This window comes from Rhipicephalus microplus, chromosome 7 (genome assembly GCF_043290135.1).
Source record: "Rhipicephalus microplus isolate Deutch F79 chromosome 7, USDA_Rmic, whole genome shotgun sequence".
Lineage (NCBI taxonomy): Eukaryota > Metazoa > Arthropoda > Arachnida > Ixodida > Ixodidae > Rhipicephalus > Rhipicephalus microplus.
This window is the reverse complement of record NC_134706.1, coordinates 71,389,127-71,411,863: the sequence shown is the minus strand read 5'-3', so window position 1 is coordinate 71,411,863 and position 22,737 is coordinate 71,389,127. Positions and strand designations below refer to the sequence as shown.

Genomic DNA, 22,737 nt, shown 5'->3' with positions numbered 1-22,737 from the left:
TCGGCATTGATCTGATGGGACCATTTCCACGCTTCTCAAAAGTTAACCGGTGGATAATTGTATGCGCCGACTACCTGACGCGCTACTGCGAGACGGCAGCCTTTTGCTCCGCCACGGCAGTCCAGGTTTCGGAGTTCCTGCTGCATTCAGTCATCCTCCGACATGGACATCCTCACGTGATAATGAGTGACCGTGGACGACAATTTACTGCTGATATTGTCGAATTATTATTTCGTTTGTGTGCCTCCAAGTTCCGACACTCAACTGCGTATCATCCGCAAACTAACGGCCTCACCGAGTGCGCAAACCGAACGTTGATCAACATGTTGTCAATGTACGTCGCCTGCGACAAAAACTGGGATGAAGTTTTACCAATCGTCACGTACGCCTTCAACACGTCGAAACACGAAACGACTGGCTACAGCCCTTTCTATCTGCTCTACGCTCCCTCACATCGACATACGCTGGATACTATCTTTCCTTTTGTCGTCCATGACGATTTAACAATTGCGGAAACTTTGTGTCGTGCGGAAGAGACACGTCGACTTGCCTGCTTACGTACACTGGCAGCGCAAGAGTCCTCCAAAACTCGCTACGACAGTAAACACAGGCATGTAACCTAAGCCACCGGTGATCTAGTGTGGGTGTGGACCCCAATACGCAGACGTGGCCTAAGCCAAAAGCTACTGGCACACTACGCCAGTCCTTTCGTGATACTCCATCGTCTCAGCGAGGTCAACTATTAAAGTGTACGTGTCACCACTAGTGACCGACGTTCATGCAAGACAGAGGTGACGCATGTCGGCCGCCTTAAGCCGTTTACATGAAAGATGCAAGAATGACTCGCCCAGACGGCTTCATCTGAGACCGGAGGAATAAAAAGAAGTATCACTACCAGGAAAAACAAGGAAAGCGCGGGTAGAGAATGAAGACGACGTTGCCTTCAGTGCAATCCCTCTGAGTGGGTACGAGCCATGGCGGTGGAGATCATCATCATTATACTGTGATCGCGGACGCAGGGCCCATTAAAAAACCCCATTAGGTTACCTTGCCTTTTGTAACAATATCATATCCAATTAAAACAACTTTTTCACAAGTATGAGTGCGTGTATGCGTTCGAAAAGTCCGTACCATATACATTGGCCTACTTCAATTCACTACATTTAAAAAGAATTAACACTACATTTAGTTATTCACGGTTTATTAGTGGAGCTTGCATATTTTATCGAAATAATTTTTACGCAGTTGTGGACCTCGACCTGGCGTTTATTGATATGCAAAGTGGCCAAATGTTACCGTTATGTGTACGGACAAAACCAACACTATCTTTTAACAGGACTTGGTCGTCATAGTTCTCAGGTATTTACTCAGCCCGTGACATTATATATATATATATATATATATATATATATATATATATATATATATATATATATATATATATATATATATATATATGTATATATATATTTATTGTGGCGAAGCTTTCGAACAGTGGGTCGTCCTCTGCAGCGCCTTCTAGTAGGTCGCCCTTTTAGAAAAAAGAATAGCCGTTCGTGCAGAGAGTCGATACCCGCTTTGACTGTCGCTGTCAAGCATGAACGACAAGTGTCCGCCAATAACCGTCTCAACAATTTGGTGGAGAGTGCTGTGCCCTTGTAACACCTTTGGTTAGCTTTCGATGCCCTTGGAGCTTCGATCCCGTACCGTGCCTTCTACTATGCACCAAGATGCCGCGCAGAAAACGCTTCCTCCTCCGCCGACGCCATGTTCCGGTCTCACCCGCATCCGCGACCCTCCTGTCTTCACCGGCGCGGATGGCACTGACGTCGAAGACTGGCTTGCTATGTACGAACGCGTCAGCGTCCCTAATTATTGGGACGAGGCAGGTAAACTCGGCAACCTGGTTTTCTAACTCGCGGGCGTGGCAGGCATGTGGTACAACAACCACGCATTTGATTTCCCCACTTGGTTCGCTTTTAAAACCGCTGTCATCGACGTGTTCGACCGTCCTGCCGTTCGTGAGCTGCAAGCCGAACAGCGGTTACGTGAACGAGCATAGCAGACCAGTGAGTCCTTCACAAGTTACATAGAGGACATCCTTGACTTGTGCAAGAAAGTGGACGCGAGCATGTCAGAGGCCGACAGAATTACCCATGTTCTAAAAGGCATCGCCGACGATGCCTTCACCATGCTCCTGGCCGAAAACCCTCACACTGTGGCAGAGATCATTACACTATGCCAAAGTTACGAGGAGCTGCGGCGGCAGCGCTCGATGACCCGTCGACCACCCTCACGTGACGCTGATCTCTCGGCCTTGTCAACACGTCTTGACCACACTGCCTTGCTCGCTGAAATCAAGTCATTCGTGCTTGAGGAAGTTGCCCGTCAGGTCTCTTTACTGGCCTTTGCTTCCCCGCAACGTGCTGAACAGCCATCAAGCACACTTCTGCCTCCCCTCCGCCGAGCCATTCAGCAGGAAATCACGGAGGTCGTTCCTGAATACCACCAGCCGCCTCCAGTATCTACACCACCCAGTTACGCCCAAGTTGTCGCCAGGTCACCCCCCACCGATTCCTGTGACTGGCCCCCCTAGTTACACTGAAACCATCGTCAGGCTCCAGGCCTTCGGAGAAACTGTGCCGCCTAGATATACCGACGTCATCCACGCGCCCCGTGTGCCGCCCACTATGCAGTTATATCAGCAGCAGGCTCGCGCATCGCGTTCTGCGACATGGATGGGACCCGCGAACCGATGGCGCACTGCTGACAATCGCCCCATCTGCTTTGCTTGTGGTTGCGTCCTTCACGTAGCACGCTATTGCAATCGTGTGCAGCGACCACCGGTCGCCTCCAATTTTCCCAGCATATCGAGCCGCTTTTATGACCAACCACCGCCTACGTCACCGTCGTCCCGCCCCGCTCCATCTACCCGCCGTTCACATTTTTCGCGACGTCGCTCACTGTCGCCCATGCGGCCACGTCCACTAAAGAGTGACCAGGAAAACTAGTCGTCGCAGTCCACGAGGCAAGGGCTGCGACGCTGTCGAACTGTGGAAGCCCTCAGGAAAGCCCATCGAACGTGATAGACGTGCTTGTGGATGGTGTTCGTGCATCTGCCCTTGTAGATACTGGAGCCGCCGTATCCGTCATGGACGCAAAGCTTAGCCTATTACTGCGCAAAGTGACCACGCCACTTTCCGGGCTCTCCCTCCGTACAACCAGCGCCCAAAGCATTCACCCAACAGTGATGTGTACAGCCCGCCTCATGATTCAGGACGTGATGTATGCCGTTGAATTTATCATATTTCCTTCATGCTCTCACGACGTCATCCTAGGATGAGATTTTATCTCCCGCCACGACGCAGTCATTCATTGCGCACCAGCAGAAATAGAGCTGACACAATTCTCTTCTTTGACGCCGGCTGACAGTCCATCTGCTGCAAGCAAGTAACTCGTCAGGAACGACACGCAAGTGCCTGCAAACTCGTCCTCGGCGGTGTCGGTCTACTGCGCAAGTATTTTCGACACCGCTGCACTCCTCCCACCATCTCATCGTGTGTTCACCAGAAAAGGCTTGCTGGTTCCTTTCGCGACCGTGCAAGTCACTCGCGGCAGCACCACTATTTTTGTTCTGAACTCATCCCCGTACAGTGTTACGTTGGTTGCGAGGGGATTTTCTCGGCAGTGTGGAACCCATCGAAGACGCACAAGTCATGGATCAACCTGATGACACGCACTGCCGAAGTTCCAATACGCTTAGTGCTGTTTCTACATCTGTTTCATCATCCGCTGATGTATTTGGTTCTTTCATTGCTGACAACTTTACGCCGGTCCAGCGCTCCCAGCTTCTGGCCCTGTTGGAAGAATTCCGCTCATCTTTCGATGTCGCTCAACCTTCTCTCGGCCGCACATCCACTGTTACGCATCGCATCGACACAGGTGCGCAACCACCACCATGGCAACGTCCATATCGCGTATCTCCCACACAACGCCGTGTAATCAACGAGCAAGTGGATGGCATGCTACGCCGTGATGTTATTCGACCCTCTAACAGCCCCTGGGCGTCTCCTGTCGTTCTCGTCGCGAAAAATGACGGTTTTGTGCGGTTCTGTGTGGACTACCGACGCCTCAACAAGATCACTCGTAAGGACGTGTACCTACTACCGCGTGTGGATGACGCGATTGACAGTCTGCAAGGAGCCAAATTCTTTTGATCTCTAGATTTGCGCTCAGGGTACTGGCAAGTACCTATGGCTGAAGACGCTCGACTGAAGACCGCTTTCTTCACTCCCGACGGCTTGTACGCATTCAACGTCATGCCGTTTGGGCTGTGCAATGCGCCCGCCACTTTTGAGCGCATGATGGATACCGTTCTGCGTGACCTGAAATGGCACACGTGCCTTCGCTACCTCGATGACGTCGTCATTTTCGCTCCGGACTTCTCCACGCATCTTCAACGCCTGCAGTATGTTTTAACGCGTCTGAGTGACGCCAATCTGCAACTGAACCTAAAGAAGTGCCGATTTGCAGCTCAGCAGTTGACAATACTCGGCTACGTCGTGTTCAAGGACGAAATTCTTCTCAATCTAGCCAAGTTTCGGGCCATGACCGAGTTCCCCAAGCCGACATCCGTCAAGGAAATGCGCAGTTTCATAGGACTGTGTTCCTACTTTCGGCGCTTCATCCAAAACTTCGCGTCTATCGTATCGCCGCTGACGAAGCTCCTCGGAAGTAACGGGCCTCTCCATTCGTGGTCATCACAATGTGACGACGCATTCACAACGCTCCGTCGTTTGTTGACGTCAACTCCCATACTCCGCCACTACGACCCCACGTTCTTACAGAGGTCCACATGGACGCCAGTGGTGTCGGTCTCGGCGCTGTCCTTGCACAGCGTAAACCAGGGTTCCCGGAGTATGTCGTGGCGTATGCAAGCCGTACGCTTACAAAAGCCGAGACTAATTACACCGTCACTGAGAAAGAATGTCTGGCAATCGTCAGGGCCTTTACCAAGTTTTAAATGTTAAGATGCACGGCTTTCTTGTCACCAACCCTAAGAAGTTCTGGACTCACATCACCCAAAAAAAAAAGACCCAGTCGGCAAAATTAAAATAAACGACAGGGAAGTATCCGATGCCTGCTCGATAGCAAGGGCTTTTAATGCTTTTTTCTCGTCTGTATTTGTACGTGCAACCCAGTGCTGCACTAATTTCAATATTCCTTACTTTGACATTCCCGATATAACTATTACCGAGCCGAGAATATTTTCGGCTTTGCTCAACCTTGACCCTAAAAAGTCCGCAGGTCCCGACAGAATACCAAATGCATTCCTTTACCGGTATGCGGAGTGATGCTCGAAATACCTTTACATTATATTTAACGAAAGTCTACTAAGCGGTGTGGTTCCAGACGATTGGAAAACTGCAAATGTTACTCGTGTGCATAAATCCGGCGATAAACTTTCTGTAAAAAACTACCGCCCCATATCCCTTTTGTGTAGAGCCGGTAAAGTTTTGGAGCACTTTATATTAAAACACCTAATAACGTATCTTGAGAGCAACATGTTTTTTACGAGCAATCAACATGGTTTTCGGCGTGGATTTTCCACGGTTACACAACTAATACACACGACTAACGACATCTCAAAAGGTTTAGATAAGGGGGGGCAAATTGACGCTATATTCTTGGATTTCGAAAAAGCTTTCGATCGAGTACCCCATAGCAACCTGATGTTAAAAATTCGAAACTTGGTCAAAAATGAGAAAATAACTCAGTGGTTGGACTCCTACTTATCAAGCCGGTATCAGTACGTTCAGATAGGTGACTCTGCCTCTCAGTTGTCATCAGTTGTTTCTGGAGTCCCACAGGGCTCCGTCTTAGGTCCGTTGCTTTTCAATATCTATTTGAACGATTTACAGTTCGACTGTCCGGTGCGTTTCCATTTTTTTGCCGATGACTGCGTTGTTTATCTCCCTATTGAATCGGTAAATGACCAGAAAGTTCTCAACAAATACTTAACAGCTGTTAGTAATTGGTGTGCTGATTGGAACATGAGCCTCAACACAACAAAGTGCCGCCAAATCACAATAACGTGCAAAAAGTTTCCATTTCAATATGCCTATCAAATTAACAATGTTGAATTAGAGGTTGTTAACGAGTTCAAATATTTGGGTGTAACCATGACATCAAACCTCACCTGGAACAAACACATACAAAATATTACATCATCAGCACTGCGCAGACTTTGGCTTCTAAGACACCGACTTCAGCACTGTACAAGCAGAACGAAGACCGTTGCGTACACTACGCTGGTCCGCCCCTTGCTCGAATATGCAGACGTTGTTTGGGACCCACACACAAAGACGGATTCAGCGATGCTCGAACGGGTACAAAAGAAAGCGCTGCGATTTATTCACAACGCATACAGCAGGCGAGTATCCGTGACAGAACTGCGCAGGCGTTCTGACCTACCAACACTAGAGTCCCGCCGTAAATTACATCGACCTAAAATATTACACAGCATAGTCAATGGTTATTCAAAGCTTGACTTCAATACTTATCTCGAATTCAACATGTCACGCCCCACCCGGAACAAGCACAACAAAACAATCCTAATGCCTTTCATGAGAACAAACGCTCACCGTCTATCCTTTTTCCCGAGAACGATAGCAGAATGGAACACTTTGCCACGCGACGTTACTAACTTAACTAATCAAAATGCTTTTTGAACGGCTATTCAAAATTGTGTATGATTGGAAGTGCTGGTCTTGTTCCCCTGTCCTATTGAACTAACGTATTTCACGTGTTATCTTGCTACCATGCCACAACGTACACTGCTTGTGTTTTTTTTTTCACGCTTCCTGGTCAATGCGCGTAGTGTACTTTGTGTGTTTTGCATTAGACTAGCATTGCCGGTGTTATTGTATATTCATGTAGCTATTTGTAACGAGAATTACTGCCGCTTTGCGAATCGTGGGCCGTGTTACTGATTGCGTGCGCTTGTGTGTCGTGACAATCTGTAAGCTTACTGCATTATTGCTTCCCTGTGTACCGCGGACCGTGTTACTGGTCGCGTGTAAACTTTGTGTACAAACTCTGCACTGTACCACTCCTGCCCTGGCTGCCAAAGGGTGGCTGGCAGTATTGAATAAATAAAAAAAGTTCCCACCTCATTTGTATGGTCGCCCATTTGATGTCGTCACCGACCATCACGCACTATGCTGGTTGTAATCATTGAAAGATCCCTCAGGCCGTCTCGCCTGGTGGGCGCTTCGCCTGCAAGACTACGACATCCGCGAGCTCTACCGCAACGGAAGGCAACATGCTGACGCCGACGCCCTGTCGCGCTCTCCCTTGCCTGACGGCAATGCCCACGACTCAGCGTCTCACCTTGCCGTTTCTTCCATTAGCATTCATGCCATTGCTACTGAACAGCACATAGATCAATAGATTGCTTCACTGATAGACTTGCTGACTGATTCATTCACTCCATCCACTCGCCCGTTGCGTCGTCAAGCCCACCATATCGCCGTTCGCGACGACCTTCTCCACCGACGCAATTACAACGGTGACGGCCGCAAGTGGCTACTAGTCATACCCCGCAGTCTGTGCTCTGACATATGCGAATTCTTTCATTCTGATCCGCAATGTGCGCAAACCGGGGTATCGAAGACTTACCAGCGCATTCGCCAACGGTACCTTGGACGTGGCATGTACCGCTATGTGCAGAAATTCGTTCGCTCCTGCATAGAATGTCAGCGCCACAAAACTCCAATGCACTTGTCGCCGGTAGGTCTGCAACCTCTACCTTGCCCTGCCAGGCCGTTTGGGTCCGTTGGCATCAATTTGTATGGGCCACTTCCACTAACGTCGGCTGGTAACCACTGGGCCATTGTTGCTGTGGACCACCTCACGCGATACGTCTAAACTGCTGCTCTCCCCGCGGCTACAGCGAGTAATGAGGCCTCCTTCCTGCTCCAACGATTCACGCTGCGACACGGTCCACCTCAGGAACTGCTCAGTGATCGAAGCCGCGTCTTCATGTCTGAACTCGTCGAAGCCATTCTCAAAGAGTGCAACGTTGTTCACCGCAAAACTGCTGCGCACCACCCGCAGACGAATGGCATCACTGAACGCTTCAACCGTACGCTCGGTGACATGCTCTCCAAGTACGTCGCCACCGATCACACAAATTAGGATTCCATTCTACCCTTCCTCACCTACGCTATATAACACCGCCCCTCAGAGCACCTCTGGCTTTCCACCTTTCTATTTACTATATGGAAGGCACCCGTCGCACACCATCAACACTATACTTCCGTACAAGCCAGATCCGTCCGAGTGGGCGCCTATTTCTGCTAAAGCAAAGCTTGCTGAAGAGTGTCGAGAGCTTGCAAGAACCTTTACAACGCAAGATCAAGAGCGGCATAAAGGCATTCGCGCTGACACCAGCACTACTGCGCCCACGTTCCCTGGAGCGCTCGTCTGGCTCTCGATCCCTACCACTTCAACTGGCCTATCTTCAAAACTATTGCCCAAATACAAAGGCCCCTACCGTGTCGTCGAACGCACATCCCCTGTCAATTACTTGATCGAACCCATCGAACCATCTTCGGACATGCGCCATCGAGGGCGCGACATTGTCAACGTGGAGCGCCTCAAAGCCTACCACGACCCGCTCATAGTAACCAGCTGTTAGGTCGCCTGGCGGCTCCCTCTTCGTACCCGGGGCAGTTGTGGCGAAGCTTTCGAACAGTGGGTCGTCCTCTCCAGTGCCTTCTAGTGGTCGCCCTTTTAGCAAAAAGAAGAGCAGCTTGTGCAGAGAGTCGGTACCCGCATTGACTGTCGCTGTCAAGCATCATCGACAATTGTCCGCCAATAAACGTCTCAACAATATATATATATTTCTTGAAAGTCTTCCTGGTTTCGGGTCGAGTTATAAGTCACCATATGAAGCGAACAAGCGAAAGAAAAACGATGCTTTATTGCCAACGTTACGGCCGGGGACCGGCCTTCGTCAGGGCATACGCGGATATGACACTAACACGCGCTTCTTAAGGACATAGCATGGGGACCCCCAATTGTGAATAATCAATCTGAGCAATATTGACATCCATGTTAACAAAAAGATACTCAGACATACGCAGCATTTTGTTGATAGTGGAGCTGCAGTGCGCTATACAAAATATGGTAGGGCAAGGTGACTTGAAAACAAAACATGGTAGGGCCAGGTGACTTGAAAACATAGATACAAATAATATGACGGACACTTGTGAAACCGCAACTTTTGTGAACGAATAAAAACAATGAAAGAAGGCAACGTCGTGTCAAGTTACGTTCGTAGGTAATAAAATATACATGAGCATAATATCACCATTGATGTCACAATGTGGTAACAGAGTGTGCATGCGTCTTGGTCAACTAACTAATGTGTCAACAATGACAACGCAACGTAATCACGACAGTGAACAAACGTGTATGTGGGCTACGGCGGTTGATTTAATCTATTTTGCCGGTAAAAACGTAAGCCTGCCTGGGTTCTTGTTCATTCCAGACGCTATGGCGTTAAATTTATGAATACGAAAAGATTCGCGAACTTCGCTTTCGTAGTGCGATATAAAACTAGATTCGAGTATTGTGGCAGTTATGTTGTCGAAAGAGTGGCCTGGGGTAGCCAGGTGTTTGGACAGGGGAAGGCTAGGCAGGCCCAAGACGTGTGACCTGTGATTAATGAAACCAAACCGGAAAGCTGTCTTCGTTTGACCAATATATTGGAGGTCACACAATGAGCATTGAAGCAAGTAGATTGCATTGTTCGTGTCGCAGTCGAAATTGCCTTTTATACAGAGAGTGAAGTTTGACGCAGAGCTCTTAACAATACGCGACGTGGTCATATCGGGGCACACCTTGCAGAAGAAAGAAAAACAGAAAGAAAAACAGAATTGAACAGAAGAAAGAAAAAAGTTTTTGTGTGACCTCATTACCTTTCCAAAACCACTGACCAACAAAGATTCACTTCCCGTCGAATCATCCTGTTCTAGACGAGACAAACTATCAGCTAGACCTAACGTAGTAAACGTTTCAAACGTGGTTTTATCTGACTCAGAAATGAGTGTGATTGCTCGGGGCTTGAATTTCTGTCATGCTACAGGCGGCTACAATGAATTTACCTTGATAAAAGACTTAGATGAATTGGCGCACAGTATGAGGGTAAGCGAATTCTTCCATAAACGTTCATCATCTAAGAGTAACATGCCTTCCCATCTGTCACGGGTCCCGTTAATTTGGGAGGCGACAGCCGGGATAATTCCAAGGGCCGAAGTATCGGCCCCCCGAATCGCACCACGAAAGCGTGGACAATTTAGAAGTAGTCCTATTTGGCGCGCCAGCGGATGCCGGCTGTGGACCAAAGAACAAATCGGAGCCGAGAGTTGATAAACAAACAAAATTATGTTCTCAATTATGGCAGATCAAAACGATACGCAAGTATGCACACTCGACAATAGTTGAATACAATATGTCACCAATCAAACAATGTACTACACAGTACGATCAGCCACTCTCAAAACAACGGACACAGACAACAACACGCACTCAATGCAGTCGCATGCATCGAACAACCAAGACACCTAAAGACTAACGAGATAGAAAACCTATTCAGTCCAAAGTTCTTGGAACAAAAGTCTGGATGATACTCTTCCGAAAATCACTCACTAAAAGTCCAGCGTTGTTGTCGTTCCGCTGCCCCCGAAGTTTGTCTTCAGGAAACCTCGCGTCTTCAATTGGCCGCTCTCTAATCACCAAACGTCTTCGCCGGAAACACGTCTGCTTGGCACACGCAGCTGTTGCCACGTGTCTTCGCTCAATAGCGGTAGACACACACTCTTGCCTGTAGCTCGAGTCTTCACCCCTCAGGTGGAAATCCTCTTCTTCTCCTCCTTTGTCACGGAGTACAAAAGGCTTCGCCCACAAGGCGGAACACCCTACGTACTCTGGCGCATATCTTCTTCTTCTCCTGCTCTGTCACTAAGGACAAAACCTTCGCCGACAGACGCGGCGGGATACCCTACGCACTCTGGCGCCAACTTCCTTCTTCTCCTGATCTCCCATCACTGCTGCTCGGTTAAATACCTTCCGCGCGACATTCCAGTAAATTCTCATCATTTCGTCGGCGCGATCCGCAGCGAAGGCTGGGGGAAAAGGCGAGACGGTACGAGGGCTGTCCGCGAAGGATGACGCAACCCTGCATCACCACGCCCCTTTCCATGGAGAACGTTCCAGGGCTTGCTCAGCCGCCGATGAGAGGAGGTTCGTCGGCGAACCCACGCTTCCGAAGGGAGAGGGACGCGCGCCCGGGGAGTCTTTGGATGCTTGTTTTCTTTTTTTATCGTTGACCTCTCGGCACTTCATCGCGAGAATTTGGCGGTTCGCCCTTTTTTGAGCGCTTGTTTTGTGACACCATCAACACTGGACGCCGCCAACACAACGCGATAAATTCCTCGAATCACAGCGCTAAGTTCATCACCTGCCACCCTATCCGTCCTTGATTCACAACAACGTGTCGACCCATACTGCCGCACAATTGTTGACCGCTTGACCGGCTCTACTACTCCTCCAAACGCCAGACTCCGTCGACAACCTAAACAATTTAAGCTTGTCGCTGATGCTTTATGTCGCTACATTTACCACATCGATGGCAACAAGTGGGTACCCGTCATCCCACGTTCTCTGCAACGTGAAGTTCTGGAATTCTTTCATGATGATCCAACCGCTGCTCGTCTAGGCTACCACAAGACTTACGACAAAATACGAAGTCGTTGTTTTTGGCCTGGCCTCTCTTGAGCCGTCGCTAAGTACGTCGCCTCCTGTGTCCATTGCCAACGCCGAAAACGACCGACAACTGCTCCGGCTGGCTTAATGCAACCTCTTCCTTGTCCCGCCTCACCTTTTGAAGTCGTTGGAATCGACTTGTATGGCCCTCTTTCTATATCATCCAATGGGAATCGCTGGATTGTCACGGCAGTCGACCACCTTACCCGCTACGCAGAAACAGCTTCTATACCATCTGAGACTGCCACTGAGATCGCCGATTTCTTTCTTCGCCACATCTTTTTGCGTCATGGAGCTCCACGCATCCTCCTCAGTGATCGTGGTAAAGTCTTCCTATCTTCCATTGTCGAGCAAGTTTTGCGTGCCTCGAACACTGTTCACAAGACCACTTCTAGCTACCACCCGCAGACAAACGGATTGACTGAACGGTTTCATCGGACCCTATCGGAGATGATCGCCATGTACATTCACCCCAACCACACGAACTGGGATGCAATTCTACCCTTCGTGACATTCGCCTATAATACGGCTGCTCAACGCACTACCGGCTTTTCTTCATTTTTTCTCGTCCATGGTCGCTCACCGAGTTTCACTCTGAATGTCTCTTTCCTTTCGGCCCCTGCAGCCTCGACGGCTCCTTTCTCTGAAGAATTCCTATCTCGTCTCGCACACTGCCGTCACCAGGCTCGGGTTAACACCGGCCTCTCTCAAGACACTCGAAAATCTCGCTACGACTCGTCTCGCCGTGTTGTGAGTTTTTCCCTTCGTGACGAAGTTCTTCTATGGACTCCACTACGCGTCCCCGGCCTATGCGACAAATTCATCAGTCGCTTGATTGGGCCATACACGGTGGTCGAACAGACATTTCCTGTCAATTACCGCGTTACTCCTCTTAGCGCTAGTCCTGATCATCGTTGCGAGGAACAGAGATAGTGCACGTATCTCGTTTAAAGCCTTATGTGCGACGCATTTCTTAATACTGTCAAGCGACCAGGCGGCCGCTTTCACCGCGCGGGGGAATAAGTGTGAGCGTGACAAGCGAATGACTCTTTATTCTCTTTGTAATCATCATCACCTGTACATCTTTTTGATCTAAAAAATATCATCACCAACAGGATTTAGCTCGAGCCTGGCCGAATAAACCGGTTTCTCACAATATTTACATTTCTGCAGTTCAGCGTGACATCCTGCAGGCTTATGGAATCGCATTTCATTCAAAGGAAACCTCACATTCAAAGAACGGAATGCAGTTAAATGTTTACAAGAACGCACAGATACTGTATTAAACCCGCTGATAAAGGAGGCGCAAACGACGCTGCGTTTCGGTGGCGTGGGAATGGCGGTCGCTGTAGAAAGCGGATGTTTCACTGTGAACTAGGCATTAGAGTGCCTCGAGCGTGCAGCGGAGACAAACCAGCGCATCAAGTCACTTCACACGTGAGATATGAGTGCCATCTGGCAGTTATTTTAGAAAAAGAAGCGCTCGTGCGGCGTGCATGCCTGTCTCGAAGATGATATGGTGTTGAATGGAAGGCGACGGGTAGGTACAACCACCGTGTCGTCTTGGCAAAGCGTTGAAAACACTTGCCTTTCATTCAAGCGTTGCATGGTCAGCGCACTGTGATAAATGCTACGGTCCTTAAAATTGCTTATGTATGCCTTGTCCAGTAAACGGTATGCATACAAATTATTGACGTGTTGTTATTGTGCCTCAGATATGCGCAATATTTATTCTTCAATAGAAAATCGCTGAAGTATGAACGCTGAACCTTGAGCAATATTGGTTGGCGCTGAGGATGGGGTCGGCCATTTCGGGTATCGGCTGGTCGTTCAGTTGCCTTTTAGGGTGTCATTAAAGATGGACAAGCAGACAAGTGTACAGACAGAGACACAGATCAAATTTTTTGCGCCGAAGGTCCCCAAGAAAGACTATTGTCTTTTTGAAAAAGAAATTGTCCGAGTTGTAAACTCAACTTGTTCGCCCTGATGAGTCGATCGTTGAATGCTTTCTACCCATTACAAAACGGTCAGTGTAAATTTTCATCGTCATCAGACACCAAAATATTTTCTCCAACAGTAGAAATTTGCAAGCATACTTGAATTGGTAGCTCCAGAAGCTTGCAACAAATTCTGGAAACTCCGCTCTTACAGCTTTGTTTGGGATTGCGCGTGCTCTCCGCGCCGGCGTGGTGTTTCTTTCAGTTTTATCGTTTAGCGAAAAAAAAAGTATAAGGAGGCAAGGTATAGTGGTAGAAAGTAGGCGCATAATGACCGAAATGACCTAACTGTAGAGTCCTTGCAAAGCACACGTGGCGATTGTGATGGAATCGAAGCGAAAATATTGCAAAAAGAAACCGTACTTTGAAGCAGCCACATAGTTCGAGTGGGAAATGTTATCAATGGATAAACTGAGCTACGTATTGACGAGTACTATTGTGTAGTTGTACATGGCAAAATAGCTGCATGAGCACCAGGCAAAGTTAACATTTTTTCTCGTCAGCAGTCTTTTTTACTGCACTTGCAACAACAGATCATAGCTACATTTCGCTAGCCTGGATTATATAGGAATGTGCCACTGGTGACCTTTCTTTCGCGGCTATTTTTTAAAAGAAATATATTGATGGAGTCATTGGCAATCGGTGTTTCACCTTTTTAGTACAACTTGCGTGCTTTTAAAACAAACCTATTGGTGTGTAGTATTCGTACACAAGTCATATATCAATTGATATCTCGTATTTTGCAATGTAGGTTGCTAAAGGCCCTTAGAAGCTTCATCATATCTTCTCGTTTGGTTGGTACCTGTGGTAAAGGTTTACGGGCAGTTAGATATCCTGGCACTACTTGTTTTAATTACCTACACTCGGTAAGGTATTGAATTGCTACATGAAATTGCATGATAAAGTGCTGAGATGACTCACTTTCAGGCGAATACCCCTTCAGATACAAGCTTCTATGTGCTATATGACAATGAATTTGACTTTATCCTGTGAGTATAACTTGCAATATTACATGTTCGTACAACGTCTGCATGAAATGTTACTTTTGAATTGTATACAAGAAAGCCGTCGTAGTGTGGACACGCAGCGTAACATAGGGCAACGCAAGGACTAAACCCATGTCAAGCAAGACACGTTCGTTCCAGTGTGCACTTTATTTTATGAATTGAAACTTCAATTGAACAAACTTCAACGCACCTCCGAAAATAAAGTTATAAAGTGAAAGTTCACGAGACTGAAACCCCAACGTTTTATCGTGTCATCACAACCCGAAGAAAGCATCTGCTTTTCAGATATATTGCACTTACGTGTGTTTGTTAACCAACGTATTTGCATAAAAACTTTACGCTTATTCATGATGATTATTACACAAATATTTTGCCACACATGTTTGCTTAAGACTGCAGTGGTCAGGAGTTGAGTTGCGCGAATTTCCATACACCTTCTGTGGTTCAACGTCCTGACGGACAAAAAATGACCGGCGTTGCCAAGCGCAACACCACTTCTACGCGAAATATCCACCACGGACAAATGAGGTTCCGTTTGGCGTTCATGAAAAACACCACCTGCTTGTATACTGTAGCTGTCATTGCCTCCCCAATAAGTTTCGGTCATGCGCCGTTGGCGCTGCTGATGGCGAAGGATGTGATAAAGATGTTTAACAAAAACATAATTGCACTATTGAAGTAATCATGACACCGGAGGTATGGAATTGTCTTACGGAATACTTTCATACAACTCAAATGAGCTATGCAGCAAGTTTCCTTCAATTGGGGTATTGTAGGATTGGGTGCAATGGAGTTTCCATGACGGATTTTGAAAAAAAAAGTATTGTTAAGTTACGTTCCTTTAAAATGCAATACAGAACATAGAGTAAGATTTGCTTTCAATTCTCGACGGATCCAAGTGATTCCTCCTATTGTGAAACTGCTGTAGTCCATCAATACCTACCGAATTATATATATATATATATATATATATATATATATATATATATATATATATATATAATGCGAAATAGATAAAACATATACACAATGCAGTCAAGGCGTATAACAAAATGATTTGTATATAGTCCTCAAATCTTGTGCGTTGTTGGTTTCTTGGAGACCGACGGGGACGTGGTGGCCCACAAGAAAAGCTTCGGTGTCAATACCATGCACCATATTACCTCTACAATCAAGAGGAACACTATGAATAGCACCATTCACGGGAGCAGACCGCCACCACCAGCTCGAACACTTTTCAAATCGAGGTTTTCTGCGACGCTTAAATGACATTCATCCTGCAATATACTAGGGTTCAAGATCTTGACGAAGCACACTGCTTTTAGAGCCAAGATGACACTGCAGTTCTGCTGAAGTTGTCGGTGAATTTCGCACTGCAGGAACATAGGAGCCATGCAAATGTGCTGTTGCGGGTCTTTTGTCACCTGATTTTAGCGCGTGCTGTGACCATTCTTCCTTCAGAACTACTATCGATTGAGAGGCGTTTCACATGCGACTGTTTCCAAAATTGTATCACTGGCATCCCTTTCAGAATTTTCAGTGGAGGTCCAGGACTGCATGTGTTTTCCGGACCAAGAGCTGCTTTCTTCATCCTCCCATGCTTTTAGACCTAATAATTTAGTGCTGGAGCTCCCCTCTATTGGCGAACATCAAGCTTGTTTAATTTTGCACACTTTAGCTCACTTCTGAAGCATTTCTTTTGAAGAGTCTCAGTAAAAAAAATTTGCAACGGGACTACTGAAGTAGTGCAAAGACGTCATCATGTTCTTTTCCCGTCTTCCTGTTCCAAGCTCTGCATCACAAACAAAATGATCAGCAAGGTTACGCAACTAGTCCGGCAAAACATTTCTCTATTGCCATGCAACCTTGCAACCTTTTTCCACAGTTGCTCCCAATGCGTGAAATCAGAATGACTCCCATGGCAGGTCATAACGCAATACAGGCGACTCTCAGTCTACACGTCAACCTCGAAAAGAAAAATAATTTTTAAAACACAGTTGAAAAGACCTGCACAATAAAAATCCATAGCATTTAATATGTGTGGTGATATTATTACGGGGATTACAAATACACCGAAGAGAGGAAGGAGTGTATTCGCAATATTTACAGGTAGGTGTGACACCTCAGGGCTGCTAGGATCTCGCGCGCCGAATCCGCTTCCTCTTCATCAATGCGTCTATGACGGGGTGGAGTCATGCCCACTGCATCGTATTATCACCCCCGGTGGACGAAGCGCCGGCACGGCGCCGCGAAGTCAATCAGAACTGGCAGTGTAGTAGGGTTTTAGTCGCGACACATGAACAATATCAGAAGGTGGTGTGGCAGAAGATGGAGGTGGTTCAACGAGAGTGATGAGGTAGTCGACGTCAGTGACGTTGCGGAGAACTTTGTAGGGCCCGGTGTATCGTGGAAGAAGCTTCTCGAAAAAGCCTTCATGCCGATGCGGTGTCCAAAGTAGGACGAGAGAGTCAGCAGGGTAGTCAACATCAGAGTGCCAGCCATCGTAGCGAACTTTTTGTGAGGCCTGAGAAGCAGTGAGCTTAGTGTGCGCGATTTGGCGAGCGACGCGGGCTTTAAAAGCAACGTCCTGAGCATACACCATCGGTTTGGTGTTATCAGAAGGAAGAAGTGTGTCGAATGGCAAGGCAGGGATGCAGCCGTACAGAAGAAAGAACGGAGAATAGCCGGCGGTGTCATGTCATGATGAATTGTACGCAAACGTAACGTTGGGGAGCATTGCGTCCCAGTCACGGTTATCATCAGAGGCGTGCATAGACAACATGTCCGCAAGAGTTCGGTTGAGGCGCTCTGTGAGACCGTTGGTATGGGTATGATAGGCAGTAGTAAGGTGATGTTCGGTAGAGCAGCTAAGGTGTATTTCGTTGATAACTTTTGCGAGGAAGCAGCGGCCACAATCCGTCAGAAGCTGGCGCAGAGTCCCATGCCGCCGAATGACGTCATTCAGTAGAAAGTCTGCAACGTCTGTAGCGCAGCTACATGGCAAAGCATGAGTTATAGCATATCTGGTCGCATATTGAGTTGCGGCAGCGATCCAGTTGTTGCCTGACATGGACGTTGGGAAAGGTCCGAGCAAGTCGAGGTCGACGCGGATGAATGGTTTCGGGGGAATGTAGATAGGTTGGAGCAGGCCAGCCGTACGGAGAGCAGGACGTTTGGGACGCTGGCAGAGCTCGCAAGCAGCGACATAGCGGCAAAAAAATTTATACAGTACAGGCCAAAATAACCGTTGCCGCCCGCGGTGATAAGTGCGTGAAAAACTCAGGCGTTCTGCCGTCGTAGCGTCATGCAGATGTTGAAGAATGGTGGCACGCAGGCGTTGGGGGATAACCTACACAAGGTCCGGGCCATCAGGCTTAATGTTGCGGTGGTACAGAATTTCGTTGCGGATGACATATTGACGGAGCGAAGGCTCGAAATGTCCTGAAGATACTCGTTCAATGATCGTCTTGAGGGTTGCGTCCCTGCGCTGCTCCGTGCCGATGTTGCGCAAATCGGATATGGCGAGCACACAAGAATCGCTCTCATGGATGGCGAGTTTAGCAGGGTCCACCGGAGAACGTGAGAGACAATCGGCATCTTGGTGTAACCTGCCAGACTTATAAATTACGTTGAAGGTATACTCCTGGAGACGTAGAGCTCAGCGACATAGGCGACGAGTTGGGTCTTTGAGCAACGACAACCAACACAGAGCGTGGTGGTGCGTAATAACTGAAAACTCCCGGCCATACAAGTAGGGGCAAAATTGCGCTACAGCTCAGACCAACGCAAGACACTCGCGTTCCGTTATCGAATACTATCGCTGAGATGTGGAGAGAAGGCGGCTGGCATACGCAATAACATGCGTTTTGCCCCCTGGTGTAGAGCAAAGACGGCGCCGTTGCCGTGAGCACTGGCGTCTGTGCGAACTTCAGTCGTCGCGAACGGGTCGAAGTGAGCCAATATTGGTGGTGAAGTGAGGAGCTGGATCAGCGTAGAAAACGCAGCTGCTTGGTCTTGGCCCCACGAGAAGGGCGCATTCTTTTTGAGAACATTAGCGAGTGGTCGTGCAATTGTAGCGAAATTGCGTATAAAACGCCGGAAGTACGAGCATAAGCCCACAAAACTACGAACATCTTTGGTGGTAGAAGGCAGAGGAAAGTTTTTGACAGCGCTAATCTTGTCAGGGTCCGGTTGGATGCCAGCAGTACTTATACGATGACCAAGAACCATGATTTCTCGTCGGCCGAAATTGCACTTTTCGAGTTTGCCTGGAGTCCCGCTTGCCGAAAAACGGCTAGAATAGTCGACAGACGTGTTAGGTGGCTTTCAAATGCTGGAGAAAAAAGAATCACATTGTCAACGTAGCAAAGGCAGATGGACCGTTTATAACCACGGAGGAGAGAGTCCATCACGCGTTCGAACGTTGCCGGGGCGTTGCACAGCCCAAAAGGCATAACCTTGAACTGATAAAGGCCGTCCTGTGTGACAAAGACAGTTTTTTTTGCGGTCTAAGTTGTCGACAGAAAGTTGCCAATAGCCCGAACACAGATCTATTGATGAGAAGTATCGCACGCCATGAAGGCAGTCAAGGGCGTCGTCTATTCGTGGCAGCGGATATACGTCTTTACAGGTTATCTTGTTCAAGGCACGGTAGTCAACGCAAAATCTCCAAATGCCATCCTTCTTTTTGACTAAAACAAAAGGTGATGCCCACGGACTTGAAGAGGCCTCTATGACTTCTTTGGAGAGCATCTTCTTGACTTCTCGTTGTAGGACCTGGCGTTTGGACTGGGAAACACGATATGAACGCCGTCAAACAGGACTATCATCGCCGTTATGTATTTGATGAGGCACGACGGACATCTGACCTAAAGGGCGGTCATCGATGTCGAAAATATCTCTGTATGTGGTCAGAACGTGGTGGAGTTGCGCAGCCTGACAGGGCAAAAGATCAGGGGCAATCATTATCGTGATTTCATCGGTAGGTACGTTTGCTCGGCTGGCTGCAATAGGGGACGAGCAGTCTTCAGGGTCTAATGCCACGATGTTACATGCATGAAGTGAGGAAACATGGCCTAACGAAATGCCTTGCGGGAGAACTTGGCTTGAACTACTAAAGTTGAGAAGCGGAAGCTGAATGTAGGTGTGCACGATAATAACGATGGTATGCGGCACAGCAACACTTCGCGCCAAGAGCACATCCACCAATGGAGACACTATGTAGTCACCGTCAGGAAGAGCTGGCGATTTCGTTAAGGCCACAAACGTGGTGGCTTGCGGTGACAGCCGAACATAATCAACAGCGCACAACCGGTGTGACGGTGAGGACGGCACAGCCCCAAGTCGAGGCAGTTCAAGTTGGAGAACACCGGTTGCACAGTCGATGAGAGCAGCATGAGTGGACAAGAAATCCAATTCATGGATTAGGTCATTGGGGCACTGCTCAATAACTGCAAAGAGAACAGATGTGGGGTGATCGGCGATTGTGATGCGTGCTGTGCACATTCTCACGATGGCAAGACTTCTTCCGTCGGCGACACGAATAATGCCAGAAGCAGCTGGTGTGAGAACTTCCTTCAGGCGGCGACGAAGCCGGGCACTCATCACAGAAATATGCGCCCCAGTGTCAATAAGCGCAGAAACAGTCAGGCCGTCAACGTCTGCGTCGATCGAATTTCGTCGTGTCAGCAGTACAAGCAGAGAATTTGAGGTCGGTATCGAGGATGCAGCTTCACCTCTAAGTGCTGCATGGCTTAGTTTGCCTGATGAGAATTGAGCGAGAAGGTCGGGCGTCACCGTAGAGGAGAAGGGGAAGACGGGCGACGTGCAGGCGGCGAACGAGACTGATGTTGTCGAGGCGATAGTGAGCGGCTGTGCTGCGTATTAAGGGCATCGAAGGGTGGAAGGCGGTGTTACCTGTTGAGGGTTGGCGCAGGAGGCCGGAAAAGGCGGTAGCTGTCGGCGCGGCGAGCAGTGTTATACTGTGTTCGGGACAAAGACCAATGGATGCGGCTATACCGTGTGACGTGTCCTATGCGGCGGCAGTTAAAGTAGATCGGCCGATCATCCGGCGTTCGCCATTCGGCCGCATTGTGAGAGCGTGGAAAAAACCGTTCCTGGGGCGGTAACCTGGGGCGAGGCGGCGACCTTGAGCGGAAGCCAATTGGTAAAGACTGAGCAACGACGCAGACATCGAAGCCCAAATTGCTGAGTTCTTCCCGCACAATCGACTGTACCAAGCAAACCTGAGGTACTTGCGAATAGACGTGGCCGATGCTGGGAAGAGCAGGTGTAATTGCTTAGATTTCCCGCTGGACGATGTGCGTAATTTGAGACGCCGGTGAAGACTGCCAATGAGAGGTCAGTCCACCTTCGCAGAAGGTGGTCGCAGCGGTGTTGGACAGTCGAGTGAAATATCTTGAACTACGCCTGCTTTTGGCCTGTTCAAAACGCTGGCATTCCTGAACAATTTCTTCGATGGTCGCGCAGTTCCGGCTCATTAGCAGGTTGAACGCATCGTCCGCTACACCTTTGAGGACGTGCTTAACCTTATCCGACTCCGACATTTTGTTGTCGACTCTACGACGAGGAGCCAGCACGTCCTGTATATACGAGATATACGGCTCTGTAGACGCCTGAGCACGTATAGACAACTTCTTCTTTGCAGCCGCCTTTCGACCGATGGGCTTTCCAAATAAGTCGCGAAGCTTCTCTTTGAACGTGTACCAACTGCCGATCTCCTCAGCATGGTTCTCGTAAAAGACTTTGGCCGTGCCTTTCAGGCAAAACAGCACGTTGGCCAGCATGAGAGTCGGGTTGTACCGGTTGAGCGCACAGGTACGCTTGTAGTCGGCTATTCAGTTGTCAACATCAACTTTGTCCGCACTGCAGAACGTTCCTTGATGTCTCGGATGCGTCAGCACGTGCGTGGGTGGGGATGGGGCCGGTGGAGGCATTGCCATGTATGGTGCAGGCGTCGCCGAGGCCGGAGCTCCGCAGTGGTCGTCCAATCGGAGTTTTTGTTGAATGGCGCTTTGTTGTCCAGCACCTCCGCAAATTCGTTACGGAGATTACAAATACAAGGAAGAAAGAAAGAAGTGTACTTGCAATATTTCCAGGTAGGTGTGACCCCTCAGGGCTGCTAGGATCTCGCGCGCCGAATCCGCTTCTTCTTCATCGTTCGTCTACGACGGGGCAGAGCCTTTCCCTCTGCCTCGTAATAATATTATTGTACCACACAAGCTCTAAGAGGTAAATTCTTATGAATGCACAAGCCATAGCCCACCGTTGCTGGTCTCAGCTGCAAGGCGCCAGTTACCACTAGCCGAGTGCCTTAGCCGCTAGACCACCGCGGCGGAGCGATGGACACAAAATTGACACTTTCAATTTTGGTTTCTTAGGTGATGAGTGCTCGAACGGTTTTGCTTGTGTCTTTTGAAATAAACTGCGTAGAAGGATGCTTTATGCGCAAAATGACGGAAAAGAATTGGGCATTTACCACAACCAAAGCCAGAAAACGGCAATTCAGGAGAAAATTCGCTTTTTCCACTTGGCCTCATATATCTTACAGCCGCACCTATTTAGGGGCTAAGCAGCCGACATGCTTTTTCATCTTTTACTCAAAATGACAGAATGCATCTTAGAGAACTTCTAACTGACTGCTTCCACAAGACTTGGATTTCGAGAATATTGGAGATCTGCTGCTATGCTATGCCAAATAAAATTTTTAGTATATCATTTTTGCTAAGAAAAATAATGCAGTTTTGTGGTTGCCCCAATAAGGCAATATATTTCCTGAGTTTTTGTTGGTCTAGTATTGATTGCAGAGCATGTGCAACTCCCCGATCAAAGCTAGAAAAATCACTGCGAGTATAGGCCATAGTTGCGTTTGAAGTGATGTA

At 48.3% G+C, this 22,737-nt stretch overlaps 1 protein-coding gene across 12 annotated transcripts in view; it reads left to right on the top strand.

Moving 5' to 3' along the window:
- Positions 1-22,737, top strand: part of LOC119180142 (japanin-like-RA2) — a 318,672-nt gene that overhangs the window by 263,342 nt on the left and 32,593 nt on the right. For 8 of the 12 annotated variants that reach the window (XM_075868168.1, XM_075868175.1, XM_075868169.1 and 5 more), the window contains one exon: positions 14,757-14,818. The exons of the other annotated variants lie outside the window; for them this stretch is intronic. In XM_075868168.1, the coding sequence (XP_075724283.1) occupies positions 14,757-14,818 (62 nt within the window). The remainder of the gene's footprint in view (positions 1-14,756; positions 14,819-22,737) is intronic. 12 annotated transcript variants of the gene reach the window in all.